Raw genomic sequence first — 22,157 nt, 5'->3', positions numbered from 1 at the left:
ACCCCTTTGAAGTTACATGATTAGTAAAAGCAGGCAAACAACCAAATCAGATAATGGAGATGAGGAAGAGGAAGATTATCAGAGTGAGAGGGAGGAAAGAAGAATACAGGGACTCTGTGGATAAAGAAAAACAACTAGGAGGAAGGAAAGTGGGGAGACAAAGTCTTAGGGGCAGGGAAAGGGCCCCTGATTGATCTATGCTTATGCCCATTCCAGTTTATCTTGGGTCCTCTAGATGGTCTTAGATTCTTAATATGTTGGATGGTCTCAGATTCTTAATATGTCTCGGAGACATATTAAGAATCTGAGACCATCTAGAGGAGCCAAGATAAATTGGAATGGGCATAAGCATAGATCAATCAGGGGCCCTTTCCCTGCCCCTAAGACTGGGGTTTTCAAAGGAGTGAAAAGAGTTAGATGCCCAATTCCCACTGAAATTCAGTGGGATTTTAAAGAATAAATGGTTCTGTTGTCCACTCCACATGCATAGTCAGAAAAGGATGGAATCCATGTGGGGCTTGCCTGTGGAAGCAGAAATACAAGGCATTCTGCTCCATGGCATGCTTTCCTCCTTTCTCTGGCTTCATGAAGCCTTGACATTGTGCAATGTTTCACGGCATTCCCGCATATAAACATAAAATACTGGCTGAAAGGCTGTAACACAACAATACCTTGTTCCTTCAAATTCAGAATGATAACACAAGAGTCCAAAATCAGAGAGAGAGAAAACAGGCTGCTCCATAAAACAGAAAGCTCAGCTAACCCCACCTTAGTGTAGGCTGGCTGGCTGCAGGTTGACTTGTCTGCTTCCCTACTGCGCCCCCTACCTGCAAGCAGGATCCAGGAAAAACCCTCAGAATTTAAGGTAATAGATCACCATTTTTAACACAGTTTTCAGTACACCACACATGGGAGTCAGGATCTGTGGCTGAGCAGAGGCAGACAAGGCAGAGCTGCTCTCCCTGGCATTGTTTCCAGACCCTTTAAAAAAAAGAGGTGTGGAATTTTAGCAGCTGAGTTAATGCTGATAACAGTAACTCTATGCACATGTGCCCCTTTGATGGTTTGACTCCCCCTGCCCTGGGAGGTTTGCAGGCCTGAGTGCTCCTGAGCCTGTATGGATCTTTCAGTTGGGTCTTTGTACCCAGCCCCAAAAGTCTTGCTCAAGAACCACTGCAGCAGACTTTGTCTCCCCCTGAAGTTTCACTCTGCAACTGTAGCTGTCTACCTGCCTTTGTTCTTCTACCCTCCCAGAGGCCTGGTTTAGATGCATGACTACCTGTCACATGACTTAATTCATTCTCTCCACCTGAGGAGGCAAACCAACCATGTCACAGGTGGGCTGAGACCTAGTTCCCTTTAGAAAGGCCAGCCACTCTGTGAAACTGGGGAAGAATTAAGCTGGTTTGCCCTGAAATTCAAAGGCAGTCTCAGAGATGCAAACAGAAACTGTGGCTGCATTTGAAATTTAAAAGAAGGACCTTGGGGGAAATGAGGAACTGGTGGGATGTAATCTAAAATACATTAAATCTTTGCACCTAATAATCTCAACAGGGTGAGATTGTTGGACCTGGCAACACAGCATAATAGGCACCCATTTTAAAAGAAAGAAAAGTGCAGTGCTACTTGAAGCAGAGGAAGTTCCTGAGTAATGGCTCTCCTGAGGCACCTCAGCTAGTGCCTCTGGTGAATTTTATGCTTGTCACCTTGTGAAATTTGTGCAGCAAAGATAACAAATGTCACCAAAGTGAGAAAAATGTGAGCAGCTTTTTTACAGAGAAAGTTTTGCTCAGGGGGAATTAAAACTGTGTTTTGCTTGTAGCACAAGCTTCCAAAACGTCACCAGCCAAACAATAATTATTTTGCCTTTCATGGAAACCATCACCCTGTCCAAACTGTCTAGTTTTAGATTCTATACAAAGCTTCATCCTAAACACCCATCCCTTAAATGTACCTGGCAATATCATAGGGAGTTTCCATAGCACCTTCACTTAGGAGGACAACTGGATATGTTTTTATCTCTGACTTCCCTATCAGCCATCAGTGATCCTTTTCTGGGTTCTTCCCATTTGCTCTCCTCTTGCTCTTCATTTTCTCCCCATTTTTAACAGCCTTCTGGAATGGAACAGGTGTGCACCCTTTGGGTAATCTGTCTTTCCAGGTTTCCTTCATCAGGGCCCTTTTAAAAACCTGATCCTGAACACTGAAGGATGGAGCTGTCCCAGAAAAGAGACAGATAACTCAGCTCACTGCTTTTTGCCTATACCTTTACTTTAGCAAAGCTTTTGATATGGTCTCCCACAGTATTCTTGCCAGCAAGTTAAAGAAGTATGGATTGGATGCATGGACTATAAGGTGGATAGAAAGCTGGCTAGATCGTCGGGCTTAAAGGGTGGTGATCAATGACTCAGTGTCTAGTTGGCAGCCGGTATCAAGCAGAGTGCCCCGGGGTCGATCCTGGGGCCGGTTTTGTTCAACATCTTCATGAATGATCTGGATGGTGGAATGGATTGCACCCTCAGCAAGTTCATGGATAACACTAAGCTGGGGGGAGAGGTAGATATGCTGGAGGGTAGGGATAGGGTCCAGAGTGACCTGGACAAATTAGAGGATTGGGCCAAAAGAAATCTGATGGGGGTTCAACAAGGACAAGTGCAGAGTCCTTCACTTAGGACAGAAGAATCCCATGCACCGCTACAGGCTGGGGACCGACTGGCTAAGTGGCAGTTCTGCAGAAAAAGACCTGGGGATTACAATGGACAAGAAGCTGGATATGAGTCAACAGTGTGCCCTTGTTGCCAAGAAGGCTAACAGCATATTGGGCTGCATTAGTAGGAGCATTGCCAGCAGATCGAGGGAAGTGATTATTCCCCTCTATTCGGCACTGGTGAGGCCACATCTGGAGTATTGTGTCCAGTTTTGGGCCCCCCACTACAGAAAGGATGTAAACAAAATGGAGAGGGTCCAGCGGAGGGCAACAAAAATGATTAGGTGGCTGGGGCACATGACTTATGAGGAGAGGCTGAGGGAACTGGGCTTATTTAGTCTGCAGAAGAGAAGAGTGAGGGGGGATTTGATAGCAGCCTTCAACTATCTGAAGGGGGGTTCCAAAGAGGATGGAGCTCGGCTGTTCTCAGTAGTGGCAGATGACAGAACAAGGAGCAATGGTCTCAAGTTCCAGTGGGGGAAGTCCAGGTTGGATATTATGAAAAACTATTTCACTAGGAGGGTGGTGAAGCACTGGAATGGGTTACCTAGGGAGGTGGTGGAATCTCCATCCTTAGAGGTTTTTAAGGCCCAGCTTGACAAAGCCCTGGCTGGGATGATTTAGTTGGGGTTGGTGGACTAGATGACCACCTGAGGTCTCTTCCAACCCTAATCTTCTATGATTCTATGCCCTCAGATAGATGCCAGATTGACTTTTGTGTGAGCTGCACACACATAGCCAAAGATAAAGAGTGGACCCCCCCCACCACCACCACCCTATCCTGGGTTTGTTAGGGGCCCATCTATGCTATGGGTGAAATCTTGGTCCCACTGGGGAATTTTGCCATTGATTTCAGTGGGGTCAGGATTTCACCCTACAAGGCTAACTGCGTGGCTGGGATGATTAGGGAATTTTAACACAGTGGCGTGTGGATGGGACACATGGTTACAGATCAGTGTTAGAGGATCGTATCACAGCGTTGGGCCATGGAACGGTGTGGGTCATCACAGAAAGGTGCACTGGAGGACTGAGGTTTCTTCGTAATTGTAGCTATGTGCCCTCCTGTAGCCATAGAGGAATTAATGGAATGTAACTGTCACTCACTGTCAGTCATTAGTCACTATCCACACACACTGCCCTCCTCCTCCTCCCGTATCTCCCTTATTTGTCATTTTGAATATGTTTTGTAAAGGACGAGCTTGTAAGAGGCCATTTTCTAGGTTATGGAGCAGTCACTTTGATGTGAAGTCTCATTTATTGCATGGAAATTACAGATTTCAAAAGTCACCTACAGGATCTGGATGTCAATTCCAATTAAAATGCCCTAGACCACTCAAATCCCCTAGACCAATCTGACAATCCCATCCTATTTCTGTTGGCTGAAGACCACTGCCCATCTCAGGTCTCAGGCTCATGTAACTATTGAACCCTTTGGCAGGACAGAAGTATGATTCTATTGTAGGTCATAGTGACTACATTAATTATACTGCAGGGGCACCCCAAAGGCATTTTGCATCTTCCAAACATGGAGACCACACAGTACCCACCCCAAAGACTGAATCCATCTCTCTCTATCCCTCCCACCAACTGGTATCCATCAGCACAGCATCGGTCTCTAGTGGCTTAGCGTGCAAATGTGGCGCTAAGGAACAGGAAGCTGCTCTGGCGAAGCCTGCTGGCCAAGCACAAATTCTAATAGTACAAAGCATGTCTTTGACATATTGAAGAAATGTGTCAAAGAGCTTTTCAGCACTTGCTTAAAAAGTTGATTCTTAAACTGGAAAGTTGGCTACTCGTGAGAGAACTCTGGGGTGATATAATGGGTAGAAGTGGCTACCGGTGCCCTTCATGGGCTTGAATTTTTCTTTTTGCCCATAAGCATAAAATGTTTGACTGGAGTTTTCTCCTTAATAATCCTCACCCTTAACAATGGCATTAAGAGGTAGAAAGAATGGACTCACAACAGCCACAAGCTTCTCTGCCAATAGTCAAAGCTCACTGCTTAAGTGGACAGGACTGAAAGCAGAAGAGACGCACACTGAGTGAAATCCTGGATCTATTGATGTCAACAGCAAAACTTCCATTGATTTTAATGAGCCAGAATTTCACCCACTACTTTAAAGCCAAGATGTCCAGACCTCCTACAGCCTAGTCTATAAGGCCACTAGTAACACTTAGTATTTATAATAAAGTCTCTAGAGCTCTTTATCTACATATTGGCCCAGCCTGAAGGATGCAATCTGCACTTTTGTGAGTCAGTGAGACCAGTGGCACCAGAGGGGAATTCACCCTGGGAGCGGGCAGGAGGCAGTACTGCCTCCTCTCCCCAACAAGGACTTTCACTGGTGCCCCACCAGCAGATGTTGCTGGAAATGTCACTCATTATTCCCATCTATTTGGTGGTTGGAGTGCCTCAGCAGAAGGACGCTTGCACCAGACATGCAGCAGCAGAGTCCAGGAGGTGGATCTGACCCAGTGACTGAATCTTCATGACGCCCACTTAAATTATGTAACTAATATTATTATCACCTGTTTGTAGAAGGGGAAATTGAAGAAGAGAGGTTAAGTGAATTGTCCTTGGTCCCAGGAGGTGGCAGTGCTATCTTGGGATTAGAAATAAAGTGTTCCTGACCTCTAGTCCTTTGCTCAGACTATTAGATGCCCCTCTTCTGTCAGAAATGCAGATTTGGGTTTCTTGAAAAGAGCTATTGCCAGATCCATAAAGTCCCCTTTATACTCAGCACTGCAGCTGCCATGAGATCCAAAGACTAGAGAGAAAAAGAGAGACTGAATAACAGCAAGTGGTGTAATACATTTCTGACTAAGCACGAAAACTCATTTCAGAGAGAGATTTTGCCCAGTGAATAGAAATGGAAGAAAATGAGAATTTGTTCTGTCAAGGAAGGAGGGGTGGGGGAATACCCTACTGTCCAGGGTTGTTAGCCTGAGGACAAACAGAAAGGGAGGAGTAGGCAAACTGTAAAATTTAATAAAACCCGTACAGACTGAAGTCAAATCAGAATGCCGCATGGACTGAAGGCCTTCTGTGTACAATGGTGATATGATTAAATCCGTTCTGATTGGGATTCAAACTCAAGATTAATCAGGGAGACTGCTTATTTGCAAATTATATGCATGGTCACTGCACCTTTAAACAGTAAATGGACCCAGAGCAACTTTATATAATGGTTTCTGCTTGGATCCTAGAATAGTTCTCATTCTTCCAATACGCTGGTATTGATAGGCAGTCTGTGCTTCATTATTATATCTGAAGGTATAGCAAAGGATAGTTCCCCAGACAGTGAACAGATAAATGAAAGCTTGGCGCATTCCTGATTTTTCCAATCTCTTAGGGGCTTAAAATGAGACCACAGAATATAATAGATACAGTATTCAGACTTCCATAAGGATATGTTCCCATTACTTAAACCCCTCATATTTGCATAAAATATTCTGATCGGTTGAAGCCTATGTACTCAGTCACATTGAACTAAAAGATGCATTCATTACCACCATGTAAAAAGTTGTGGGGCGGGAGTTGGGGAAAGCATAGCTAACATGTGCCATTAAAATGATAGGGGGAAATATGTTCATACACATATACAAGAGGTACTCTTGAGGGTCCTTTTTAACACCAAAGTTTGCAGTCAAAATTCCAAGGCTGTTATGCAGGGAAGCAGAGTTGGTATATGAGTAATATGCAAAAGGTATGCAAAAGGCATTTTGGGCACAATCGTTCCTAAAATCACACAAAACTTCCCTGGCTTTCAGTCTGTTATGAATTCCACACTCTCAGACCCAGTCTGTTAAAATAGCCTCCACTGTTCACAAACCTGGGGCTGATCTGTGGTTTGGGGTTGAAAGTGTGAAATTTGCAATTCTCTTTGCTTTCAAAAAGAAGTAAAAAAAAATCATTGATTTTGACTGATTTTAGCTTTGAGATTTAGGGTGTGTTTAAATTTGGAACTGGGAGCAAAAGCAGAGGACAAAGCCCCTCACAAATCAGAACCAAAGGAAATATTTTCACTAGATGCCTTGCCAAATCTAACCACCCATGTACATGTGCAATTATCTCTGGTCACTGCCATGTTAATAGACAACTGTCTGAGAACATAGGCTGTGTATGTAGAAGAACAAAAGTTGCATTTGCTCCACAGGTGCCTAAGAGATTTTCTGTCACCATTTTTGCATAAATTCGTTCACTGTCAAATATGTCAGTCGGCTAAATAAGCCTTTATTAGAAATGAATTTAACAGCAAATCTGGGAAATCCTCCCAAAACAGCCATCTCTTTAGAATCCTGGATTTGCATTTCTAATTAAAACGCTGTCAGTTTAAGTGCAATTCTCCAGAAGAAATGAGTTCTAAGAGGGGAAGGGGGGGGAACGGAGAAGCTACTCAAAAAATTTTCAAAGAGATTTATTTTGTATATTTCATGATGATCTTGTTAATCTTTTTTTTAGAAAATGTATTCTGCTAGAGGATTGATGTTCTCTGTAATAAGCTGGCAAAGCACATCCAATTCCTGTTAGGTTCAGTTACCTTCTGTGAGGGATAAGATCAAAGAGCAAATTTTCTGATCTGGGATTGCATTTTGTTTTGAGAAATGAGACATTAGCTGGATGCTTTTCTTTTTCCTGTGAAGAATCCATCAGTGCTAAAACTAGAACACAGAAAACCTTCACTCCATGAGAACTAAGGGGAATTGAAACTTCATCACTATCAGCAGTGGCTTGGTCATTCTGGGGCCAAACCATCTCACCTGTCAGGCAGGAGAGGAGAGGGGTTTTAAAAACAAGAGTTGAATGTTGGTCAGTGGGATTCATCCTGCAAGAGCAAGAGGAATTGTGGGCTTTAGAACTAAAGCACCATTGGCAGACTGACCATGATACCTTAAGATATGGACGGCATTCTGCCTGCCTGGCAAATATCCTAAATTTTCACCTGACTGGGCACCATTTTTAATTATTAACTTTTACAGACAGGTGAAAATACAGGCCATTTACCAGACAGCCCAAAAGGACAGTAGGTGAATCTGCACTGGGACAGGTGGTGAATGAGGGTATGGGGGGGGGGGGGGAGGGAAGTCAATGCCAAGGAGGAGGCATGTTGTCTGTGTCCTAACCTTATGGCTGTTGTCCTGGCCTGTGACCCTGGCATTCCTCCCTGCTTCTCCTTTAAGTCTCTGGCCAGTGGACGGTGGGCATGTTCACGAATACAATAACAAACACTGAATGGCACAAAAATGATGCTATTGAAAACAATGCTTTGGTGTCCAGATATAGAAATTCTCAAGAAATACCCTGGGGCAGATACTCAAAGGCAGTGGTGACGGGAGACAGGGTGGCCAAGGAACTGGTTTCAGCTCTCCCAGTCCTCATGCATGTTAGATCTTCAGAGGAGGGCCTTTAACTTGCACTACTGGCATAAGCTCCTTGGCAGTGGTGGATGGGGCAGAGAGAAGCTCCACCCTACTATGTGCCCATCCTATCCTTGGAACGTCCCTCACCCTTTTCACTCCATGCCAGGTGTGAGGGATATAGCTGGCACAACAACTAGGTCTCTACGGACGGAGAGCTCCTCTGCACAGGGAGAATGATCCTCCAGAAAAAAAATTATGGAACAGTTTTCTACTGAAAGATGTACTTTAGTGGAAACCTAAACATTCTGTGGGAACATGTTACTTCTGGCAGAGTTGTTCATGGGAAAAAATTGCAACAAATCATTATTGAAACAAAATGAGAAAGTCAAAATGAATTTCTCCTTTCACTTTGATAACACTGAAACATTTTGTTTTGATAAGGTAGAACAATTGGATATGACACTATCATTTCAATTCATTTAATTTAGACTGATAATATGAAAATTAATATTTTAATTTAATATCATATAGATTATCTTGCACACAATAGTTTACTGTAGTGTAAAATTCTAAACAAAATTAATTGAAATGATAAAGAAGAAATGAAACATTTTTACCTTATCAAAATGAAATGTTTCAATGGTCCCAAATTGAAATTTGTCAGAATATTCATTTCATAGGAAATTTCAGAATTTCCTGCTTTTCATTCCGATTTGGATTTTTTCCCCAAATGTCAGAACTTCCCACAGAATGAAAATCCCGGTTCCTGACCAGCTCTGATGCGGCACAAAGTGGAAATAGAAAACCAAAAAATTCAGCACTCAACTCCTACAGGAACATGGTACCTGGAGGACTTCAGTGTTATCCCATTGGAGAGATGGGCCTTGCTAGCTGGCAGTAATAAGGGTAATAGAAAATCAGCGGGGGGCAGAGGGCATGGGGTGATTATGGCCAGCCAGATAAAGTTGGAAGAAGAGCCCCAGGGGTCTCAATTTGGAATGTGTAGAAAAGAATTGCTCTGATGGCAGAGGAAGCAATGCGGCAAAACAAATCAAAACAAAACCCCATCTGGTTAATCTAGCTATGTCATCATTTCCCACATCCCAGAGTCAGCCAAACAAGCCTCTTGTTGCACTATTATCCTCTCCGCTTATTACTTGCAAGGATTTTATTCGGTTTAAAAAGGCTGCAGTTCCCAAGTATTAATACAGTCATCATTATGAATGAATACAAGAGTTAAATACACCGATCCAAATGTCAAGACCTGGAGCGTATCTTTGTGAGGGCTAAAGGATGTGGGCACAGAAATCTTTCCTTACTTCAATAGAGTGCTCAGTCACTAACAGCAGTTTCAGAACAGTGGAAAGCTGACTAACCCAACGTTATGCTTGGCATGGACTAGGAGACATGAGAATACTCAATGCAAGGGAATTCAAACCTCATACTGCCTATTAATATAAAGCAGTATAAAGACACACAATAGACTTTGTTGGGGCTTGACCTTCAGAGCAACTGGTTTAAAAAATGGGACTTGGTCTCCTAAGTCACTTAGGCACTTTTGAAACCTGTATCCATGGTGATAGCATGGCTGCCTCTTTTCGGTCTACAGATGCAACAGGGCAAGGGCTATAAAATATGTTACATAAGCTGCCGTTGTCTTCTCCGTCATTTCAATTTGGTAAGCAGTACCATTGTTCTTCTGAGCATGGGTTCAGAGTCTGGCTAGTCTATCTGTGTACCCCCAACAGTCCAAATTGAGAACCTTCTGCTTAACATATGTCACTGATATCGAATCGTAGAAATGCCCAGTAGGTTTATATCCAATCGTGTGATGTTTCATCATGGACATTTCCCCTTCATTATTATTATTTACTTGTCCTGTGGTAGCGCCCATTCATGGGCCAGAATCCCATTGCGCTAGGTGCTGTACAAACACAAACCTAAAAGATAGCCTCTGCCCCAAAGAGCTTGCAGTCTGAGTCAATTCATTATTATGTACTCGCAGAGGCCTTGATTTAAGGTTTCTAACTCTAAGTTACAAATCTAGCAATGGGGACAAAATGTTGCTTTTCAGCTTTGTCTCTGATGAACCATTACATAACAAGGCATAACCATGTTTGAGATTTTTGTTGCTTCCACTTGTGGTTAGGCACATTGCTATGACACTAGGATGAGTGGCTGTCTCCATTGGGTGTCATCTTCTGTGGGGAGCAGATGCAAATACCCCATTGTTACTTATTTATCCAGCTCATGACAGGTGCATGATCTGGAAGCAAAAGCCATCTGCAGCTCACAGCAGGCAACCCCTAAGTGATAAATGAATAAAGAATCAGGTAATGATGTCTGCAGTCTAAAGGCTGGGGTCCAGTTAACTGCAGCTGACAGGAATTAAACAAGTCACAAATGTATCCCAGCTTCATCAGGGAAGAAAAGCGGTATAATTGCAGCCGGAGGATGAACGTAATAATTAGCTGTGCAAGTGTTGCTTGCCAGGTTGAAGTGGCCGTCATCATCAGAAATTGTTGGATTTGGCGTTATCCAGTTACTCTTGTTTGGTGCCTCTATTGCCTTTTACAAATGCTTCCTTCCCCAAACACACATCATCTAGACTAATTAGGGAAACATTTGGGGTTTTTTTTTGTTTCTTGCAGATCCAAAGGTGTGTTCACTGAACCCATCGACTCCTCCCCACTCCCTCCACCATTTATTAAAAGTAACGTGTTGTGAACTCTGGTGAAAGGTGTTGGAGTTGACAGACCTGGAGACTGAAATCCTCTGCGGAAAGAATGTTGTGTTAGTTCACATTTCCCCACATCATTCCTTAGCTCTGATTTAGAATGACCACCTCTTGGGGAGAGACAAGGTGGGGGAGATAATATGTTTTATTGAACCATCTTCTGTTGGTGAGAGAGAGACATTTTCAAGCCACACAGAGCTCTTCTTCAGATCTGGAAAAGGTACTCCAAGCATCGGAGAGCTCTGTGTGGCTTGAAAGTTTTTCTCTCTCACTGACAGAAGTTGGTCCAATAAAACATATTACCTCACCAACCTGGTCTCTCTAATATCTTAGGACCGACAGAGCTATAACTACACTGCATACACCTCTATGGGAGGCAGTTCTGTCCCTGGGACCATCTAGTCATTGGCCATTTTGCTGAGATAGCCAACAACTCATCTGGGTCAAGGCAACTAACCTGTGTCACGCTGGGTTCTGAACAGCTGCAAGACGGTCACAATATAACAGTGTCCTACCTTCATGAAACCTGTCCTATATTAAAAATATGGGGTTCTTATTGCTTTGTAAGAGGTGATTTTTTTTAAAGAAAAGAAACTATCACCTTTATGAACATCACTTCAGAGGTAGGTTATATGTACTAGATCAGGGAGCGGGATTCTACATGAGACTATATATTCCACTGCTTTGAAATTTTTCACTCCAGCTCAGGTTTCAGGTGATAATGGTTTGCTGACATCACACAAGCAGCATGCAATATACATGACTGGTTAAGCAAGCCTTAGGACTGAAGTAGCCAGGGGGGCTACGGATCAGCACTGAGATGCCGTGGCAGAGGGGCTGGAAAGCCACTTGCCCAGTGTCTGGCTCAAGCCAATTCTACTTTCATAAGCAATCATTTCACTCTCAAATCTGAAAGAAGAAAAAACAATGTAAAGTCAACAGTTTGCTGTTTTGTCCCTGTTATTTACTGTGGCTATATTTCCTGCACACTGCTCTCTCTGCACTTTGTGAAAACGGCTCTGATTGCTCTTCCAGGAGTGTGAAGCTGAGAGTGTGTTTGATGCTTTGGCTTTTATTTCCCCAGTATTAAAAATGTGTGGTTGCCCTTCTGCAAATTGCAAATGTATTCAGAAGAGTTTTGCTGCTGAGCAAATTTGGTCCCTGGTTTCCATTAAGTGGTGTCTCTCTGGGCTCAAAGAATGGCAATTTTGACCAAAGGGATTTCAGGTCAGATTGATATAAATGAGATGACATGATGTCTGAGAGAACAGCTACTCCCACATCCGCGAGAGATTTAAAGATAGCCTGGACAAAGCAGTAATATACAATATAGAGGAGCGGTGCAGGGAACAGACTACTTTATTTCACTCTTTTTCCATCTCTGATTTCTGCAATTAGTGAAGTGTGGGGTTTGTTTGTTTGTTTGTTTCTCTAGTTGGAGCAATGGAGTGTGGAGTTTTATTTGCCAATTGTTTGCCGTTAGCCCACAATGACTTCTAGAAAGCATGGCAGCTGGATCCATTAACTCATGCAAACCCAGACACAGGATGGAATGGATGTTGACATGTGTCATCACCGTGTCTGTCATTTAAAGGCTATATCTCCATTGCCATAGTCCAGGCCAGATTTCAGGGCAGTGACAGAGGATGTTAAAGAGACACACTGCAGAGAGAAAAGGTTGATGTCACAGGAGGGAGGCAGTGTTTCTGATAGGTAACCCCTTCCTTGCCAGCCTGGCTGCATAAAGTAACATTATGGTTTCCTTCCTGCCTGAGATGTGTTTGGCTAAAAAGGAAAGAGCACAAGCAATCTGGGGAGGGAGCATCATTATTAAAGTCCCTTTTAAAACAGAATCTTCCCTTTAAAATGATATTAAAATGTTTGACTGCAGTAAATTAATTCCTGCTTGAGCTATCTATCTGTCTGTCTCCAAATGCCTAGAATAATTTGGCAATCTGACTGGAGAGACAATGCAGTAGATTCATAGATTATAAAGCCAGAAAGGATGGTTATGATTGTTGAGTTTGACCTCCTGCATAACTCAGGACAAAGAACCTCACATGCTGAACTCTGCATCAAGCCCATGACTTCTGTCTGAGCTATAGCATATTTTTGAGCAAGCTATCAGGTCTTGATTTACAGACTCCAAGTGATGGAGAATTTCCCTTGTCCCTTGGATGTATTAAAATGCATATTGTTCAGATGAGCCTAGTCTACCAAGCAATCCAGATCAGTCTATATAACTGACATGTGCCATGACTATTTACCACTCCACCAATTTTCATATCATCTGTACATTTTACCAGAAATGATTTTATGTGTTCTTCCAGATCACTGACAAAGATATTTAACAGCATTGGGCCAATGAGCAACGACCCTGAGGGTCTCCCATAGAAACATTCTCATTGGCTAATGATTTCCCATATACAGTTAATTTTTGTGATCTAATATTTAACCAGTTGTTAATCCATTTAGATATGTGCTACACTGATTTTGTATAGTTTTTTTTAATAGAAAGTCATGCAGAACTAAGTCAAATGCCTCACTGAAGTCTAATTATATTATGTCAATGCAGTTTTCTTTATCAACCAAACTTGTGATCTCAGACAAAAAAAAGATGTTTGTGTGACCAGACCTATTTTCCATAAAATCATGCTGGTTGTCATTAGTTATGGTACCATTCTTTAATTCGCTACTCATTGCATCCCATAGCAGCCTTTCCATGATTTTGCCTGGGATTTATGTCAGCATCTAGTTACCCATGTCATCTCATTTATCCCTTTTAAATATGGGTATGACATTAGCTTTTAGCCATTGCTCTGGAACTTTCCTGATGTTCCAAGATTTGTTAAAAATCAGCATTAATGTTTCAAAGAGTGTCTCGGCCCATTCTTTTAATACTCTTACAAGTACTCAGACAGAATAATACAAATTATCCTGTTCTTCAGATTTAAAAATGTTTAATTTAATAGTTGCTGTTTAATTTCCTCCCTAGTTACTGATGGAAAATAAAGTATTTCATTATGACTGTAAGATATGAATTACATCATCACGTTTCTTTCCAAATGGGCTCAGTACAGGAATAACTTGGTGAAATGTAATAGCCTGTGATATACAGGAGGTCAGATTAGATTACCTGATGGTCCTTCTAGCCTTAAATTTCATGAATCTAGGAATCAAATACAGAATAGAAACATTTATTAAATATTTCTGCCTTTTCTGCACATGACTGATCATTTTACCATCCTTATCCAGCATTGGACATATATCATTGCTAGGATTTCACTTGTTCCTGATACATGTAAAGAATTCTGTCTGAGGTAGGTACTACCCTACCCAGGAATTTAAAGTCTCCTATTGTTTGTTGCTGTGTTTTGCTATTTTTTTCATCTGAATGAAAATTAAAGAAAATGTTACTGTGCAAACACTATTTTTCACCAGCAGTGATCATTTTGTTTCACTCAAGCCTGTGTCTTGACACATGTAGCAAGGAAATAGAGAGAGAAGCATTCTCCCATTTTGACACCGAGCTTCCCAGGAAACAGGTGTAAGAGCTGGCATTGCTCAGCAGTCGCTGATAGGGTGTTAAGCACCATACCACACTTCTGGCCTATCTCACCGAATTGTATCTTCTACTCCTTCATCCTGATTCCCCTCACCCTTCCCTTTTGTCTTTAGATCCCTCTCTGGCCGCATAGTTGGTGGTGTCTGGTGGTTTTTTACCTTGATCATCATCTCTTCCTACACGGCTAACCTGGCTGCCTTCCTGACAGTGGAGCGGATGGTGTCCCCCATAGAGAGTGCAGAAGACTTAGCCAAGCAGACAGAAATTGCCTATGGGACCCTGGAAGCTGGGTCAACTAAAGAATTTTTTAGGGTAAGAGAAAATGGTTAAGACTTTCATATACAAAACAAAAAGATCATGTCAGCCTTTGTGCCATTCCATGGAAACGACAGATCATGAAGTTTGCTGAATACTGTAAATAACCTAGAAACATACAGTAATTACATGCTTCTGCACATTACTGAGTAATTATACTTAGCAGTTCCAAAAGTAATTACCCTGTGACTTGCAACTCAAGTTTACAGAATAATAAATCTTTTGTTTGCCCTGTAATTAAATGGAACCACTTACCATATATAAATACGCTGCCATTATGTATGGCAGAAGCATACATAGCAGAGCCAGAAAAGATTATGTTGGCTATCCAGTCTACCTCCTTCATTTTGCTTCCTACAACATTCCCATTAATGTCTCCTCAAACATCTGCAGGGATGGAAACCTTACCACTTCCCTTGGGAGTCTGTTCTGCCATCCAATTGCTCTTATTGTTAAGCACATTTCCCTAACATCTCGTCTGAACATTAGCTTCTCATCCTACCATCGTTGGCATCTAAATACTTTTCTTATTTCCAAGTATACTGGTGTACTCAAAGTACAGTATTTATAGGCTGTGATAATCCCTCCACTCCTTCCTGTGACTTCTCTTTTCTGGTAGAGGGTATGCTCTCCCTCCACACCAGGGACTCTGTGGAGAATTCTGCTTGCTGAAAATCCCACCTCCCATTGTTCCCTCTAGGGAGATATAGCCCCACGCTGCTCGTGCCTAACAGACACAATCCAGCCCTGGGTGAATGACACTCATTGCTAGATTGTTCTTATCCTGAAATTGCTTGAAGCAAATGACGCAGAGAGCTTGAGGGGTATTTGAGCTCTTTGACCTAAAGTCACTTATTAAACTATTTCTAACATAGCTGGCTTTCCTTACTAATACAAACCACAGGTACATGCTCAAGCCAACTCTGAGTCTCCCCTGGTACACAAGCCTCTGCTTCCAGGCTAATACATGCTGGGTTTGTGTTGCCCCATGCAGCGATCTAAAATCGCCGTGTTTGAGAAGATGTGGACGTACATGAAATCAGCAGAACCCTCCGTTTTTGTGAGGACCACAGAAGAGGGGATGATCCGGGTGAGGAAGTCAAAAGGGAAGTATGCCTACCTCCTGGAGTCCACCATGAATGAGTACATAGAGCAGCGCAAGCCATGTGACACCATGAAGGTGGGAGGTAACTTGGATTCCAAAGGCTATGGCATTGCAACACCGAAGGGGTCTGCACTGAGGTAAGTAGCCTGGATTTGCTTTTCCTTGCCATGCAGCCCAATAAATCAATGTGTCCACACAGTTCAATCTCCATTGCCATATTAATCATGAAAGCAGGGAGTGTAAATCCTCAGCGTGAGGCCATTAAACTACATGACTCCTGCTCAACAGTGATGGGAGTGACTAATTCTTCAAACCCTGCATATGGAAATTGGCCTCCGACTGGCCCATTCATTATGAATGCAGCTGCACTCCTTAAGGGATTTTGCGGCATCGTAACCATTGATTAATAAAGCATTATTTTGAAGCGAGGCTCATCCTGTGGTGTGTGAAATGCCCATCTTTGCAATGTATGGGATGGCCCTGGTTTGGATCCATGCTTAGAGAGATTCTTGTGGTAACAGTATTTGTGTGTGTGTGTGTGTATGTGAAAAGAAATGCTAACACATGAGGACAATATGAAAAATGAAGCATTCTCATCCTTGCTAAAAACAACAATTAATTACAAGAGTTCAGTGCAGATGCTGAGTTTAGGGCTCTTGACATCTTCCAGGAGGTACAAGTCCAACATTTCTGAACCCAAAACAGTAATTGCCAAAGGCCTGTACCAAAACACCATCACAAATATTTTTGAAGGCTTTTTTTTAAAAAACCCTTAGAAGGCACAAAATCCAGATCTTTAGTACGGTTACAAATACAAAAGAATATGGGAAGAAGATTATTATGGAGGCAACATTTTCACACCTGAGTGCTTACAGTTTGCTACCTGAACCTATGCACCAAGATAAGTGCTGTTGTATCTTTAGCATGTAGGGAAAGAGGGGGTTGTTTTTGTTTTGTTTTGTTTGGGGATTTTGTTTTTAATTAAAGCGGTTTTTCTTCCTGCCTTTTTTAACATTAAGAAATTCAGGCCTTTTCTGCCCTGAAAGACTCTATGGACAGTTGGAGGTCTAGTAGGTTTATGACATCAGAAAACTTAAAAAAAGGAAAAAGAAACCTCATTGAAGGAAGGTAGAAGTGATTGTCTTTTCATCAGACTGTTTAAAACACTTTTCAATTCATTTCATTAACACTTGGAAGGAAAGATGTCTTTGGCCTTGTCTGTATTGAGATTTAGCCATTGCTGGCCAGTAATTGGGGTGGCAGTGCTGAAGCAAACCTGCATGTAGAGGTAAGAAAAGCTGTGATTTGCACCATTTGAACTTATCCCACTTTCAAGCAGGGAGAAACCTGAACTGGTCCAATCATGGCTTTCCGTGTATCTCCAGTTGGGGTTAGCACCAACACAGCTATGCTAGTTGCTGGCCTGTGATTGCTGAACGGGGGCTAATCTAAAGCATAGACAAGATCTTACTCATGGATTCAACCCTGTCCCCCCTTCAGTTAAGGACAGAGCCAGCTCCCAATCTACAGGTGTATGTCCTCCAATCAGTCTTCCATCAAAAATCAAGGAAGGACAAGACTTGACATTATCGCTATTTTTAAGGTAAAAAAGTCAAGCAAAAGAAAAACAATGTAGGAAAGCAATGTACAAAAGGATCAGTTATAGAATAATTTTCACTTTCAAAACTCGGTGAGGCATTAAACACAATGGACCAGATCCTGAGGTGCCACTGACTTCAATGGGAGTTTTGCCTAAGTGAAAACTGAGTGAGGAGCTCGGGATCTGTCCTGACGGAAAGTAAAATAAGCTTCAAGTGATCAGAATGCCGCTGACAGCTCCACCCTTTGTCAGAATAGAATGCAGAAGAACTAGAGGATAGAAAAGGATCTAAAAAGCCTGGTGGTCTGAAGCCCACCTGTGTCCCATCAAACTTCAGGATTTCACCTACTCGGGTGCAGCATGAGCAGCTTCCTTATTCTTTTATTGGCCTTGCAACTTATATATCGGGATGCCACTTTCTTTCCAAAATGCTATGAATCCTAATACCATCTACAGTAATTGTCACAAAATCCTACCCTCCTGCCTGCAGTCTGAAAAATTGTACCCTTGTTTGGGTCACGCTTTCGGTTAAAGTTCCATTTATAAAGGGTTTTTAAATGATCACGAGGTGTTTATAAGCATGTCGCAGGCATGAGTAGTAGGTGTTGTAGATGGTTACAAGCATCTCAGAGAATGAGTTAAAGATGGTGATAAGACCTGGAGATAAGCAATCTATTGCCCTATGGGACTCCATTGCAATTGATTAATCATTTACTAAAACATCTATTGATCAGTATATAACCCTTTATAAATGGAGGCTTAATAGTGACTGATACTTGTTCACTGACTATAAACTAATGTGGAGAATTTTAAACTGGGGTCCTAGGTCACTAGCACCCTGCAAACCATTTTCTAGTGAAGATCTGGTTGGTTTTATTGGGCCTGATCCCACTGACATCAAGGGGCACTCAACCAGGGCCATGGTTTCCAGCTTTAAAAATGCATTAAATACTTTCCATGTCAGCAAGTGCTGTAGCTGCCCCCAGAGATGTGGCTAGTTTGTGAATGGAGAGCAGGTGGTCCTCCAGACAGTCTTTCTATTAAAATGTTGTCCAGGCTATGAAATTCTTTGGGTCTCTCCATACTAATGTGCATGCACTATCACAGCTTCAGGGCTTTTGCCAGCATACTCTCGCCATATTTATTTTCCATCTTGCAAATATGGAAAGTAAGAGGCAGGACTAATGTGCAAAAAACAGTCTGTCCTGCAATGTTCAGGATGTAAGGAAGCCATTAGTAATGCTTTTAACAATAACAACAACAAAAAAACTATCCACCAGCAAAACTACAAGAGGGGAATGCAAAAGAATCAGCTCAATCCAGCTAATCCACATATCTCTTTGCTGGGCAGGAGAATACAACATTTCTGCTGTTTCTTTTTTGCATCATAACCTCTGTTAACTGCATGTGGAACCAATTCCCAAACCAGTCTAACAGCAAAGGAGGAATGCTTGATTTTCCGTTTGACCTGTTGGTGTTTCTTTGAAACAGGTGCTGTCCATTTTCTGTCCCATTATGTTTGTTTTGTTTCACTGTTGTTTTATTTGTCAAGCTTTTGGTATTTTCTTTACAGTCATCATATGATGTGTGTCTTCGCCATAGGGCCCTGCACACAACAGAGTGCACTGAACAAGGTGACACTCAGACACCCAGGAAACAAATCCTAATCACTGGCTGAGGGAGTTTAGAGGCCCTGATCTTGTTTCCTTCCAAGTCAACAGGAGTTTCACCATTGGCTTCAATGGGAGCAGGATCAGTTTCAGAAGAAGGAAGTTTTCTTGCTATTTCCTGAGACGCTATGGGCATATCATGTATGCTATCAATAATTAAAGCTGTTTATTTGTCATGGCAAAAAATGAGAAAAGTCATTTTAGTTTAACCCAAAAAAAGAAAATTCATAATACATGTAAGTGGGACTACTATTGCCAGTTTGCATTAATAAGTTAAAAACATATAAAAGTAGCAACCACATGTAGGGTATACAAACCACTGCCACTGTGTTCTGTTTGATAAAGGATGTTATACATTCCTAAAGACATGGGGCCTGAGTCATCACTAGGTTATGCCAACATCTTTATACAAAGTAAAGCTCGTTGGTACAGAAAGACATTTTAATACACTGCAAAGAGCTGGACTGATATCAGCTTAAACTATTTAATAATATTTAACCAGTGGTTAAAATCATTTAAAAGCTTAGGTCATTCACCCGTACTCCACTACACTGGATAGACACAGAGACATAGTTGTAAACATTCATTAGGGGTAAAAGGAGGATTTGCTTACCGGCCAGTCCCCAGAATGAGAAATGAGGATCTCCAACTTCATATTTACACATCAACCATCGGTTCTGGCTTGCATCATAGTCCACATTCCTCCTAAGATTGAAAGCACTTGAGTCAGTATGTTTGGTAAGATCTAAATTCTCTCCACAATAATGTTTTGATCACTTATGAAATCCTAGCTATCAGGCTTTGTAGTCCTTTTTTCTTTCATCCAAAGTTGATTCCTTCACTTTATGTCTTTTGAGAGCTAGGTGATAGAATTTTAGATCAGATTTAATCTTTTCCTTCTTTATATCTGCATGGAAGCCATAAGAGAACAGATAAAATATCCTTTTTCAGTGGCAAAAGTGATATTGAGAGCCTGCTCCTTCTCCCACTGAAGTTAGCAGGAATTTTGACCTTGACTTTAATAGGAGCAGGGTTGGAAACCTCGACCCACAACCTTCATCCTATAGCACATGCACACCTCCCTCCCCATCCATCAGCTCAGTGTCAGATATGTCGGGCTGCCAGGAGTTAGTGGAAGAAAGCTCCCTTCCCCAACTCCCCCAGATTAACCTGGCTTTGGACATCATTCAGTATCGAATGGGTAAATCTGGTCCTTTAGGGAACAAAACAATAATGCAAAGCCAAATTGTCCAAAATCGGTTAAAGTCAATGAAATAACACCCACAATATGAGTCTCTAATTCACATTTTAAAAAGAAACAGCAATGTATTAGGGAGGGAGAAATAGGATTGCTCTTGTTTTGGAATTGGCTTCCTGGTCTTTCAGCAAAGTTCTCCAGAGGTGCTATAAACTTGTGTGTCAGCTTTTCCAAATCCCATAAACTAATAAAAATGTTCCCTGTCAAAAATCCACCTAAAATGACACATTTCAGAGAAAATAAGTAGCAGGCAGCTAAATCTTTCCTCAAGGACCCTGTCACTGTGAAATATCAGAGGCTTCCTATACTCCTTGTGAACTGGAGAGAGAACCAATTACTTTAAAAGAAATCTCTTAGGAAAAAATTAATAAAATGTATAACACATGGCACAAAATATCATCAGAGTGATTTTTACATTCAGAGGCTCTACAGAGGATTTACTGTGTTAATATCATATGCCTGTATAGGAATTACATACTCTTTCAGATCATCCATTAGCTACATCTTCTGCAAATTGTTCATCAGAGATTGCTGTGCTAATTAACTTCCATTCTGCTTTAGAAGACAGAAATAATCATGTGTGTTACTAGATTATTCATTACTTTTACATACAACTTACCATGTATAGTCACTGTCACTGCATTTAACTCATAACTTAGGGTAGATCTACTCTGCAAAAACAAAAAAGATGTGTTTTTAACTTTAATTCAGGTTAAAAGAGCAATGAAAACTTGGCAATTTAGCTTTTAACTCAGCTTACCAACTTGAGTTCAACCCCAGGCTGCCCTTTAGGCTTTAGCCGAGTTGCTGTGTCTTCACACCTTCTATTTTAACCTGAATTAACTATCCCGAGTTAAGAACACACCTTGGGTTTTTCTGGGTTTTTTTGTGCAGTATAGATATACCCTAATTTACACAAGTAGAGTGAATCACCAGACACCTTTCCCCAAAGAGCCCAGATATTTTACTGGCTTTTCAGCATTTGCTGTATGGAGTCCGTCAGAGTAAAAAAACTAAAATGATACAAAATTACCATGGCACACATTAAATGGATTCAAAACTGGCTAACTGATAAGTCTCAAACTGTAACTGTAAACCGGGAGTTGCCATCAAGCAGGTCTGTTTCCAGTGCATCTCACAGGGATCTGTTCTTAGTCCTATGCTGTTTAACATTTCATCGGTGACCTGGAAGAAAACATAAAATCATCACTGATCAAGTTTTCAGATGCCACAAAAATTGGAGGAGTTGTAAATAATGAAGAGGTCAGATCACTGATTCAGAGTGATCTGGATCACGTGGTAAAATGAGCACAAGCAAACAATATGCATTTTAATACGGCTAAATGTAAATGTATCCATTTAGGAACAAAGAATGCAGGCCATGCTTTCAGGACCGGGGACTCTGTCCTGGGAAGCAGTGACTCTGAAAAAGATTTGGGGTTCATGCTGGAAAATCTGCTCCCAGTGTGACCCTGTGGCCAAAAGAGCTGATGCGATCCTGGGATGCATAAACAGGGGAATCTCAAGTAGGAGCAGAGAGGTTATTTTACGCCTGTATTTGGCACTGGAGTGACCGCTGCTGGAATAATGCATCCAGTTCTGGTGTCCACAGTTCAAGAAGGATGTTGATAAATTGCAGAGGGTTCAGAGCAGCGCCATGAGAATGGTCAAAGAATTAGAAAATATGCCTGATAGTGACAGAGTCAAGAACTCAATCTATTTAGCTCAACAAAGAGATGGGTAAGGGTGACTTCATATCAGTTTATAAGTACCTACAAGGAGAACAAATATTTAATAATGAGCTCTTCAGTCTAGCAGACAAAGGTCTAACACAACCCA

The 22,157-nt window shown here is 41.8% G+C and overlaps 1 protein-coding gene across 5 annotated transcripts in view; it reads left to right on the top strand.

The window, feature by feature from the left end:
• The window catches only part of GRIA1 (glutamate ionotropic receptor AMPA type subunit 1), a 200,852-nt gene that overhangs the window by 162,480 nt on the left and 16,215 nt on the right, over window positions 1-22,157 (top strand). For all 5 annotated transcript variants that reach the window (XR_005226561.2, XR_006292635.1, XM_043552716.1 and 2 more), the window contains 2 exons: window positions 14,484-14,682; window positions 15,680-15,927. Coding sequence is in view for 3 of the 5 variants with exons in the window: in XM_043552716.1 (XP_043408651.1) it covers window positions 14,484-14,682; window positions 15,680-15,927 (447 nt within the window). In the remaining 2 variants the exon portion in view is untranslated. The remainder of the gene's footprint in view (window positions 1-14,483; window positions 14,683-15,679; window positions 15,928-22,157) is intronic.

This window comes from Chelonia mydas, chromosome 8, assembly GCF_015237465.2.
Source record: "Chelonia mydas isolate rCheMyd1 chromosome 8, rCheMyd1.pri.v2, whole genome shotgun sequence".
Lineage (NCBI taxonomy): Eukaryota > Metazoa > Chordata > Testudines > Cheloniidae > Chelonia > Chelonia mydas.
This window is presented reverse-complemented; position numbering and strand designations above follow the sequence as displayed.